General features: G+C 50.9%; 1 protein-coding gene across 1 annotated transcript in view; it reads left to right on the forward strand.

The window, feature by feature from the left end:
- Inpp5d (inositol polyphosphate-5-phosphatase D) overlaps positions 1-1,437 on the forward strand; it is a 109,443-nt gene extending 108,006 nt beyond the window's left edge. The window contains exon 27 of the mRNA XM_026412750.2: positions 301-1,437. Within this exon, the coding sequence (XP_026268535.2) occupies positions 301-303 (3 nt within the window). The 3' untranslated portion in view covers positions 304-1,437. The remainder of the gene's footprint in view (positions 1-300) is intronic.
- The last annotated feature ends 11,014 nt before the right edge of the window (positions 1,438-12,451 follow it).

Genomic DNA, 12,451 nt, shown 5'->3' on the forward strand with positions numbered 1-12,451 from the left:
TACTCTTATGTATTACTATATATTATTATCTTTTTGTGTTGTACATACATATGACTTCATGGTAATAATATACAAATAACAAAGTTAATGATCTATATGACTCTTATTACATATAACATTGCATAATCATACAGGTATATGTCATAGGTTATATGTAAAGTACTTAGAATAGTGTGGCTGGCTGTTTTCATGCCACAGGAAGGCTGACCTTGCCCACAGCACACAGTGTTGCTGGGCCACTTAGTCACACATGGCCTGGTGAGAGTGAGCCCCTGACAACCCTCTGTTCTTGCCCCGCAGTGAAGCCTGTGGATGCTGCTGGCAACGGGAACCCAAAGGAGCAGCATGATGCCGGAAGCCACTCACAGCTCTGGAAGCCTCTCCCAGGACTGTCTGCTGCTCCCACCTAGCTTCCTGGGCAGGGTTTTATTGGGGGCGGGGGAGGGGCCTCACTCCCGTGTGGTGGAGGAGCGAGCCGGCTGCCCCCTGGGAACTGTGCTGAGGTTTAAAGGAAAACTCATACCAGACTTGGTTCCCATCTTGGTCTTGGTACTTGGAACCCCTGGACCTTGTTCTCGTCGCCCTTTCAAAGAAGGAAACTGAAGTGCCGACTCAAGGGTGGAATTATAAATAATAATAATATTAATAATAATAATAATGGACACATGGGTGGAGTCCTCACCACGTGCTGTGCTAAGTGCTTTACGAACACAGTGTCAGGATGACTCCAGGGCGGAGGCTCCAGCCAACTGGAACAGCTGCCCAGACCCTCCAGTTCAGAATGGTGTGTCCTAAACGGTTTGGACAAAGCATTAAGAAGGCCAGTATCCCCCAGAGCAGAAAGGGGCTTGGCTGTGGGACCTGAATGGCTAGTTTGGGTACAAGGAGCCAGATCCTTTCCAGCTTCAGTGATGTGAGCTGCTTCTGCGAACCAGGGGTCCAGCACAGTCCCCTGGGAGAGCAGGGCCTGGACAGTCAGCTCCAACTCTCCCAGTTGGAGAGATCACGCCTCCTCCTTGGCTGGAGATGTCAAGGCGCCTGCCGAGTGCAGTGCCAGATCCCTGCGCACTGCCTGAGGTGGACAGCCACTGCCAGGCCTGGGTGAGGCTGAGCACCCCAACGCTTCTGTCTTGCTAAGGGACGAGTCTCCATTATTGCTCCAGAGGCCAAGCTCTCCAGCCCAGCTGCCGGAGAGGGTGGGCCTCTTGGTCCCAGGCTCTCAAACTAGTGCATCCTCTTCCCAAGCTCTGTGGCTTTTAGTCCTGTGTCCTTGGTTACTAGGAGAATAGATTGTTAATGCCTTCTCTTGTGGCTTTTTGACATAACAGAATTAATGTAGAAAACCAAATCCAGAGTGTGTGCAAGAATCCCTATGTGCCCCCAGGCGCCCACAGGTACCAGTCTGTGTGACCAATAAATTGTGCCTTTCTCTTCTTCCATCGGTGTGGCATTTTTCTCTGACACTCAGAGCCACACACACACATTTCTGGAATGTGGGGGCACCGGAGGAGGAGCAGTCAGGGAGGCTGGAATCTGTTGAGGATTCGTGTTGGTGACAAGAAAACATCACCCTCACCAGACGGACACTGGGGCAGTCTTCTGTGGAGCCAGTTTGAGGTTGGGCATGGACAGGGACAAGGGTAGGTGTCACTCCCTCCACACAGGTCTCTGGGGGACTCCAGGTTCCCTGCCACCACCCAACTTCCACAACCACCCTTGGGTGCCTGCTATCCTACAGCACACAGTGCCCCCCTCCCAGCTTTTGTGACCAGAGCTAAAGCTCCAGAGACATAAACGCATGCAAACAACCCCTAGGTCATGGGCTCCCACGTCAGAGGCCTTGCAAAGTGCCACGGCCTGCACTGCCACTCTGGCCACCATGGGCTTCTCAGCATCTGTCCACCTGCAGACTCCAGGTGTGGACTGCAGGGATTAGAATCCTTGGCATTCTCAGAGCAACCATCCATTCATTCACTGCCTGCCACTGTGGCACACGCTGTGACAGAGCTCAGACCCAGCTGGAACCTGTCCTCTCACCCCTACTCAGGTGGGAGCCCCTTACTCTGCAGGGAACCTGACCCACATCCCCCATCCGCTGCATGCTGACCCTGTAGACGAAGGGCCAGGGCATAGAGAAAGCTGGAGACACCCCGATGTTCTTCAGCCTGCCCCCAGCCACCTCCTCACTGCTGAGGACCAGGAAACTGATGCCTGTGGCCCTTGGGAACCCACCTGCTGCCAGGGCAGGCTGGCCTGCTGCATGAGGTCTAGGAGCAGCTCCACACAGGGACAGCAGAGAGCCCACAGGGTGGACATCAAGCCTCCCCACCATTTATTGGGTTCCCAGGAGAAGCGAGCGGAAGGGCACCAGCATGGAACACTCCTCATGCTCCCTGTCATCTTGACCGAGCCCTAGTCACCTAGTCATCCCTTTCCCTCCACAGTCCAATATGTGCTGTCATGAGGACCTGGCTTTGCGCATGGACAGCCAACCAGGCTCATGGATACCCAGAACTGGGATCAAGGCAATTAAAGAAGTGCCATCCTGTCCTTCCAGGCTCTCAGCCCTGCGTGCGCGCGCGAGACACACACACACACACACACACACACACACACACACACACACACACGAGATCCCTGACAGCCCTTCTCTGGGCTGCGTCTCCTTTCCTGACAGTTCTGCTCCAGGCCTCCCAAACACCCAGCTTCCTACCAGGGCAGGAGAAGCAGGGACCAGACCCAGCCACCTCTTGACCACCAATTGATCTGACCTCATATTCTTCACCAAGCTCTGTAACCAAAAAGGCAAATTCAATTAGGTTTTCCTTACAAAGCTGCCCCTTCTCTTGGATGACCCCATTGCCCCCATCAGAGAGTGCAACTTACAATCTTTTTTTTGTTTTTTTAAGAAACAAAAGTTTGGGGCTGGGGCTTTAGCTCAGTGATAGAGTGCTTGCCTCCCGTGTGTGAGGCACTGGGTTCGATTCTCAGCATCACATAAAAATAAATAAAAATATTGTGTCCATCTATAACTAAAAAAAAAAAAAAAAAGTTTTCTTTGCATGATTAGATGAAAACTGTTGGAAAGCTCCAGAACTCCTGCTGACAGGAAGGTGCTGCTGGTTTCCTGCAGCCTGCACCAGTTTCCAGGATGTGCCACATAGCCTGGAGGGCAGCCACTCTGCCCACGCCACCTGTGGGACTGGTAGCCTCTGCTCTCCAGGGCTTTGGTTGCTTTTCCGTGCCATTTTTTCCACCCACTGGGAGGGAAATTAGTGAGTCATTCAGAAAAGCTCTCTCCCACAGCTACCTTCCCTAACCCCAGCCTACCAGGTTCTGTCTTCCCAAGTTCTTAAAATAGCTCCTTTCTCTGCAAACTAATTTCCATGGAGACCCAGCTTCAGGAAGGCCCCGAAGCTTTCTGTAAGACAGCAAGCTCAGTTCCAGTCCTCACTCCAGCATAGGCCCTTTCTAATGCAAATGCATGGCCTCACCCCCACAACCACCCCCCAAGCTCCCATTTTGGGAACTCTGTACTGTGCAGGAACCACACTGGCATGTGGGGTCCAGGTATGGACAATCTATGTTCTGATCTGTTCTCTCGCAGCTCCCAGCTGACCCAACCACTGGGCCTAATGTGTACACACACACTCATGTCCTCCATCACCCATTCAAAATGCGTGCTGGGCCTATGGAGGCCATGGGGTGGGGACCTCCGTGGCCTTGGGTCAGACAGAAAGGTTTTTGGTTGGTTTGAGGCACCAGGGATTAACCCAGGAAAACTGTACCAGGGAGATACATCCCCAGCCTTTTTTTTTTTTTTTTTTAATTTTGAGACAGTGTCTCACTAAATTGCTCAGGTTGGCCATGAACCTGCAGTCTTCCTGCCTCAGCCTCCCAAGTAGCTGGAATTATAGGCTTGTACCACTTTGTCCAGAATGGAATTAAAATACCTTGTCTTTTATTTCCTGAAAGTACAGTCTTGTGCCAGTCACCCAGCCTTCCTGAGCCTCAATTTCCAGTCTTTGAAGGGCAGTAGGTGACCTGCCTGGGTGATCCTGAGGGTTGAAGAGCTCATCTGCCTGGCACTGGCCCAGGGCCTGGTGAGCAGTAGTATTCTTTGAAGGTTGCCCCTTCCCCTCCCAGGGGAATAAGGCAGCATGAGAGCGCACTGAAGACATCACCTGAGAGGAAGCAAGAAGGCTCTCTCCAGGGCCGTGGGGGAGGTACCTAGGCAGCCTGTGGGACTGAAGGAATGTCCTGGAAGGAGGAAATGCCTCTCAGATACTGGCAGGAGCCTGAAGCAATCAGTGAGGCAGGAAGTCCATGGGTCAAGTTGAAGCTGTGGAAAACCTTGAAGACCAGGGGACCAGATGAAGTCAGCAGGACTAGTGGAGGCAGAGGGGCAGTGGTAACCAAAGAGGGGCTAACTGAGGCTGGTGGGCTGGTTCAGGACAAAAGGACTAGGTGAGGCTAATTGAGGTCAAGTGCTAATTGAAGCCAAGTAGACTGTCAAGAGGGGAGGTCAAGGTGGGGGTCAAGAGAGCTGGAGCACTAGTGCAGGCCAGGAGGACTTCTTGAGGCAAGGGGAGTTAGTTGGGTCTCTCCAGCTGCAGAGGGCCCAGCACCTCAGATTCCCTGAGTCAGCCCGAGCAGACCTGAGGACTTGCAGAAGTCCCTGATCCTCGCCTGGTCATACATCATAGGGTGGTCACAGGCCACTCTCACATGGCGGCAGACCTGTCACCACATAGAAGCTTGGGTCCTCCATGGTCCAGAACACACCCATCCCACGTGAGACTTGGCTCCTGCTTCTCCCTCTTCCCCTCGATCAGTGACTTAGGCCTGATTCTTTCTGCAGTGAATGGGGAGCCACAGGGGCTCGGCAGCAGGCAGCCACTCCATCGTGCCTGTGTCTAGGAAGTCACGAATAGCAGGAGGCAAGCGAGGCGCTTGAACAGGCAACACCCATAGATGCCACACTACACTTGCACCACCTCACATTTGAAGGCGTCCCACCCCAGAATGCCCTGGCTTATCTGTAGTCTTGGTCCTGCTCAGAGGCAGAGAAGTGGGGCCAGAGGCCAGGAAGGGCCAACTGACGCTGAGGAAGTTGATACCCTGGCACCTGCAGCCCTGCCAGGAGAAGAAAGAGGAGGAGGTGCTGGCAGGAGAGGCTGTCCTCTGCAGCGAGCAGAAGCGTGTCTCATGCATGGGACGTAAACGGCATTCACCTGCCTTACTCAGAGTGCCTCTGCCTGCTTGGTGTGTCTTGCTTCTGTTATTTTTAGAAAACACTCAGCCCAGTGGGTGGTTTGGAGCACACACTCTGGAGCTGGACTTCCTAAATGTGCCAAGCACCTTGCCGTCTATGAGGACATGTGAGGAATAAATCAGTAACTCTGGCTTCCAGAGGAGGCATATACTGGGCCGACAGGTACACTGCCATACGGAGAGGACTATGGACAAAAGACGTGCCCTGAATTCCCATCAGGATTAGCTGCACAAACGTTTTATGCTCTAGCGTTCAGAGTTTGGGACATTCACCAGGACAGTGAGTCACTTGAGTTCAGCCCCCAGCAACACTACCTCCTGGCTGTATGACAGTGGCTAAGAGCTAGTTCACATTGCCTCAGTTTCCTTGTTCTAAAAGTAGACGATAATGACACCATGAAGTACAAATTATAGAAGGCCATTGCTTTGGACCGGAATCCTTCATTAAGCCTTCCAAAATTAAACTAAAAATCAAAATGGAGTCACTTAGGCCAGGGATCCATGTCATCAAACTGTAGCTAAGCATCTAAGCCCTAAAAAATCAGGAGAGAGACAGAAGTCACTAAAGAGGTCGGTTCCAGATGGCATGACGTGAAGTTCCCTCTGCCCCTGTGCTTACAAAAAAAGCAACGTGGGGCTGGAGATGTGGCTCAAGCGGTAATGCTCGCCTGGCATGCGCAGGACACTGGGTTCAATCCTTAGCACCACATAAAAATAAAATAAAGATGTTGTGTGCCGCAGTCTGACTGGGCACAATTCATGAGCCACTTATCAAGCAGAAAAGAAGCGGGGTTCCCACGAGCCTCTCAACCCCCCACTCCTCCTGCTCTTGAGGCTGATTGGCTGGGTTGCATGGGCGGAGCCAAAAGAGTCCCCCAATGAGCAGCTCCATGGTCTGAAAGAGCGGGGAAACAGCCCAATGAGCATCACCGCAGAGGAGCCAATCAGCTGGCAGCTGGAAGTTTGCTGGGGCTGCTGTGAGCCAATCAGCTGGAAGTTTGCTGGGGCCCCTTTGGCTGTGGCTCTCAACAGTTGTGTCCACCCAAAACTAAAAAATAAATATTAAAAAGAATTCTCTCTCCCCTCTTCTCTTTTTTTTTTTTTAAAGAGAGAGTGAGAGAGGAGAGAGAGAGAGAGAGAGAGAGAGAGAGAGAGAGAGAGAGAGAATTTTTAATATTTATTTTTAGTTCTCGGCGGACACAACATCTTTGTTGGTATGTGGTGCTGAGGATCGAACCCGGGCCGCACGCATGCCAGGCCAGCGCGCTACCGCTTGAGCCACATCCCCAGCCCTCTCCCTCTCTCTTTAAAAAAAAAAAAAAAAAAAAAAGCAACGTGATGCTAACTGTTGGGAAAACATATAACGGCGGCAGCACCCCAGAGAAAAACCCCAACATGGCGCCTAACGACCTTCTTTCTCCTTTTTTTTTCTTTCAATGGTGTGAAACGTTCCCGCCGGCGCCAATGTTCAAACCCTGATGATGGGAAGCCTTAGCCCCAATAAGAATTAACTTCTTGGGCTCCAGAACTGACATATGGAAGAGCTTGCCAATAAACGGCGCCCTGTTATCTACCTCAGCCCTGCGACCTCTCCTTAGACCTATATAAACACACAGCCTTTGGTAATAAAGCGGAACCTCTTCCTGATCTGTGTCATGTGGTGCGGCGTCTTCCAGTCTTACACTAACCAGTCAGTTATGTTTTCTATTGCTCTGCCTCCCTGTCCCCAGCTTACAAGTAACTTTGAAATGACTGATATTATGGCTTCTTGGCCTTTTAGCTAACATCAAGTAAAATGACCAATTCCCTTTTCTTTTTTTTTTTAGGGGGGTATCAGGGATTGAATTCAGCCACTGAGCCCCATCCCCAGCCCTATTTTGTTTTTTATTTGGAGACAGGGTCTCACTGAGTTGCTTAGTGTCCTGCGGTTGCTGAGGCTGGCTTTGAATTCGATCCTCCTGTGTCAGCCTCCCGAGCTGCTGGTATTACAGGCGAGCGCCACCGCACCTGACTTCCTTTTTCGTTCTTTGCTTCTGCTTTTTTTTTTTGACTCTTCTTGCCAACCTTCTCTGATCAGCCCTTTAAAACACGGTTCTTTCCAGGAGGTAGCATTGCAGGATTCTAGGCTCCCAAAACGAAGCCAGCTACTTCTTCCAACTAAACTATTGGAATTTTGCTTTGTGACAAACCTCAGCCTCCTGGGGTCCTTATGAGGATTGAAAGGCCTACTACTGACCCATGACCCTCAGCGCACGACCCCTCAGAAGCCCTCAGAAAGCATCCACCATTGTCAACGTGAAGCTCCCACAGAAATCTTCGCAACCTTAGCAGTTCAAAGGCCACAATGTTTGTGCTGCTTGTGAGCCCTCAGGGGACTCCTCCGCAGTGACACCTGTGGCACGAGAGCTTGGGCCTGGTGCCTTCCAGGAGTGGCACCACGCAGGTGCCCAGGACAGCTCCCACCCCAGCTCTGGGCCAGCCAGCCACCGGCAATGCCTCTCTCTCCCCCAGCGCCCGTGCTTGTTCCAGTCGGCCATGGCGGCACCAACTCACTAGGGACGAGGGACAGCAGGCTGCTCTCTGCAGCAGGCCTCCATCCTCTGCGCTGCTGCCATTGGAGCCGAGCCATTCTTTGCTGTGGGCTGCCCAGTGCCTCTGCCCACTGGGGGCCAGTAGCAACTCCTCAACACTTTGGGGTCAGGTGGGGAGTGTGGCAGAATCACCCCTGGAAGCCAACCACTACCAGAGGGAGGGGCCTCCAGACTGGACAGCATCACCAGGCCAGGCAGGCTCCTCGTGTTTCAAGGGGCAAAGGTGTGTGGGGGGGGTGCCTCAGGGGCTGGGTCGGTCATCAGGGGGCACAGATGAGGAAACCTCAGCAATCAGAGCACAGAAGCCCCTTCCCCCTGCCCACACTCCAGTGAGCCCAGCTTCTGCGATCCCCCCAAGCCACCCGACTGGCTCCACTGCATCAGCCCCTCTTCTGCTCTTGTCTCTGCTTTGGCCTCAGTCCAGGGCCTCTCCAGGGTAGGCCTGCTCTTGGCAGATCCCACAGTGAAAGCAGCCGGCGGGGAGGCCAGCTGGAGGTCAAGAAGTCTGTGTGGAGTTGGAGCCCCCCAGAAACAGAATGTGGAGCACAGTGTTCAGTGTGAGGAAAGCCCTGAGGGTGACCCAGGGAACACCTGGAAGAGAGCCTGAGAAAGGGAAGGAGGGAAAGTCAATAGAGATCACCCCTGTAGCCGAGAGCAGTGACACACATCTACAACCCCAACCACTCAGGAGGCCGAAACAGGAGGATTGCAAGTTTGAGACCAGCCTTGGCAACTTATTGGGATCCTGTCTCAGAATAAAATAAAAAGGACTAGGGGTGTAACTCAGTAGTAGAGCAGCCCTGGGTTCAATCCCCAGTGTTGCGAGGAGTTGTGGGGAGAGAGCTGGGTGTGATGGTGCACACCTGTAATCCCAGTGACTCAGGAGGCTGAGGTGGAGGAATTGAAGGTTCAAAGCCAGCCTCAGAAATTCATTGAACCCGTAAACAGCTTAGCAGGACCCTGTCTCAAAAAAAAAGGGCTGGGATGTGGCTCAGTGGTTCAATCCCCAGTTCAAAACAGAAAGAAAGAAACCCCCTCGGATGCCCTCCTGAGCATTGTGAGCAGGTCACCCTCAGGGTCACCCGGGCTTCCCCAGTGGGCACTGGTGAGGTGCACAAGCCTGCTCAATCCCCAGTTCAAAACAGAAAGAAAGAAACCCCCTCGGATGCCCTCCTGAGCATTGTGAGCAGGTCACCCTCAGGGTCACCCGGGCTTCCCCAGTGGGCACTGGTGAGGTGCACAAGCCTGCATTACCCCTGGCACAGGGGAGTGTGCTGGGAGCTTGTGAACCCCTGCCCAGAGCCACAGTAAAAGGCCCCCGGGGGAGGGTCTCCACCCCTCAGCTTTTCTGGCCCAAGCAGCAAGCCAAGCCTGAGGGCCAGAGACAGCCCTCAGGGCTGAGGGCAGAGGGTGGAGACCCCTGTGGTTCGGGCTTGTCCTGTTGCACCTGTCAATGGCACTGTGGGGAACAGCTCTGGTGCAGGACCAGCCCGCAGACCGCTGACCTGCTTGTGTCTGCTCCAGGCCTACGGGTTGACATAGGTGCTCAGAAACACATCTCTGAAAAGGGTCACTGCCTTAGGCTAAGTCCTGTCACTTGGGCAGGTCCAGCATCCAGGAAAGAACATTCTGGACAGAAGGAAGCACCAGGCCTGAGGAGAGAAATAGTCCTCAGCATGCATTAGAGCCTTCACTCCGTCCCTGGGCGCCTGACCCAGAACGAGAGGCTGGGAGCTCATGGGATGAGGGGCTTCATGGAGAATTCTGGGAGGAATTTTAAAAGAAAAGGGCTGGGGATGTAGTTCAGTGGTAGAGCACTCGCCTACCATGTGTGAAGCCTGTGTTCAAACCTCAGCACTACAAAAGGAAGTTTTTTTTCTTGAATTTCAGATAAACAACAAATAATATTTTTTTAGTGTAAGTGTGTCCCAAAAAATATGTTTCAAATATACTTAAAGAAAATGTGTTTTCCTTAATCTGAAGTTTGAATTTGACTGGCTGTCCTGTACTTTTTTCTGGCAAACATTGCCCTGTTCTGTGTATCTGAGGTTCCATCCCCTGGGGTGGGAGAACTCTTGTGCTTCCACAGCTGGGAATAGGCACTGGCACCTTGAAGAACAGTGGCGGTAAGAAGCACCCACTGCAGCCTGAGCGCCATGTTCTGGCTTCGCATCAAAGAGAGCCATTTGGTACCTGAGCATGAAGTTTAGGGTAGAATTTTTTTTTTTTTTTTTTTTTTTTTGGTACCAGGATTTAATCCAGGGGCAGTTTACTACTGAGCTACATCCCCAACCTTTTTATTTATTTTTTGGAGACAGGGTCTCGCTAAATTGCTCAGGGCCTCACTAAATTACTGAGGCTGGCCTTGAGTTTGTGATCCTCCTGCCTCAGCCCCCAGAATCTCTGGGATTACAGGTCTGTGCGACTGCACTAGCTAGGGTATAACTTTTCAACCTAGAAAAACATTTAGGGAAATAAATAATCCCTGTCAGAGTTTAGTTTAACTTGTAAGTCACGTCAAGTTAGTTGCCCATTAGCTGTATGACTTTGGACAAGTTTTTTAACATCTCGGGGGGGGGGGGGGGGGGACAGAATTTGTTTGTTTGAATTCAGCCAAACTAACTGCCCTTTTTAAAATGAAGTCAAAATTCTTCTGAGGAAGGTAATAGAACTCAGAAGGTCTGTAATCTTTCATAATGTCCAGGATATAATCCAAAATTGCTATATAAAAAAAAGAAGCCATAAAACCTGACCCTACTCAAGAGAAAAGATAAATGACAGTGATCAGCTCCATTCCAAACCCCAGAATGCGCAAAGATGTCAAGGCAGCTCTGATGACTACACTCCAAGGCGGCTTAGTCACTTCATGGGTTATAACAGATTTATAAAGAACAGGGGTTGGCTTGGCTCATGGTCCTGACGCTGGAAAGTCCAAGATTGAGGGACTACATCTGGTGAGGGCCATCTCCTTGTGTCATACGAGGGGAGGACATCACATGGTGAGAAAGTGCAGCATGAGAGGGAATGCAACCTCTTACCAAAAACCCACTCCCACGATAACTAACCCACCCCCTTGATAATGGCATTAACCTATTCGTGAGGGCTCTGCCTGTTAAAGGTTCCACCTCTCAACACTGCTGCACGGGAGAGGCGGTTTCCGGCACGTGAACTTTGGAGCGCACGTTGAAACCCCCACAGCAAGGGCATAAAAGAAAATACTCTTGAAATAAAACTTTTTCAAAGCAAATCTCATCAGAAAAATAGATATATGTAAAAGCCAATGCAGAATTCTAGTACCAGAAATGACATCCTTCAAAAATGAAGGTGAAGTAAAGACGTTTCCAGATAAAAAGAAAACAGAGACTTTGTTGCTAACAGATTTCCTATCAAAAATGCTCAGATCCAGGCAAAACAGCACACACCTGTAATCCCAAGCCACTTGGGAGGCTGAGGCAGGAGTATCTCAAATTCAAGGTCAGTCTGGGCAATTTAGCAAGATCTTGTCTCAAAAGATTTACAGAGGATGAAGCCAAGGGTGATGGCCCACTCCTATAATCCCAACGGCTGAGGAGACTGACACAGGAGGATTGAGAGTTCAAAGCCAGCTTCAGCAAAAGTGAGGTACTAAGCAACTCAGTGATCAAGTGCCCCTGAGTTTAGTCCCCGGTAGCCCCCCTGAAGGGAAAGTGAGAAATGAGAGGTGGGTAAGCAAAAAATGAAAGACGGAGACCAGGCAGAGATGCATAGAGAGTTTATTTGTCAGAGATGACAAATAAAGGCCATCTCTCTTTAAGAGAGAGAGGCAAAACAGGCTTGATTCAGTTCTGGGACTTTTATCGGGGAGGCTGAGGAATCGGAGCCGGGCAGGTCCTAATGCATGTGGTCAAGGGTGGGGTTGGTAGTAGGGAGTGGTGAGCCTTTCTCAGAAAGGCCCTTGGGCAGGAAAGCATTTTTCCCTAAAATGGCAGCTGTCACTTAAGATGGCCATCCAAATGCAATGCAAGGAACTTATACCCCCCAAAACTAAGATTTAGAAAGGATATATATCATTGGTAGAGCAGTTGCCTAGCATCCACAGGCTCTAGCTTCTGTCCCCAGTACAAAAAAAAAAAAAAAGACTCAAGGAATTTGGGGGATCTAATGAGATATGATAATAGAAAAAAATCTCAAATCTTTAGAAAGGAATGAAAAGTGAGTAAAGCAATAATTGTAACCTGTTATTGTGGAGTGTACAATGTACATAGATTTAGTGCTATGCCACTTGTAAAGGATGCAGGAGGGCGGTAACCGGAGCTATGTGGTTGCAAGGTTTATACATTTTACATGAAGTGGATAACTCTAAAGAGGCTGTACTGTGTACATGAATCTCTAGAGCAACCACCAAAAGGGGGATTCCAGAGAGTAAGCCTGCTTCCTGTGGTTACTGGCCCCACACCCACATTTCCTCCTTGTTCTGGTCTTCTGACCCTTTCCATTCTGTGCCAGATACTGCCCCATTTTCTTAACTTCCCAAACCACCACCAAAGAAGAGCCATGTGTAAGGCACACTTCACTGAGAATTGGGGGCCTATGGATGGGTGCTACAT

Source organism: Urocitellus parryii, chromosome 1, assembly GCF_045843805.1.
Source record: "Urocitellus parryii isolate mUroPar1 chromosome 1, mUroPar1.hap1, whole genome shotgun sequence".
Lineage (NCBI taxonomy): Eukaryota > Metazoa > Chordata > Mammalia > Rodentia > Sciuridae > Urocitellus > Urocitellus parryii.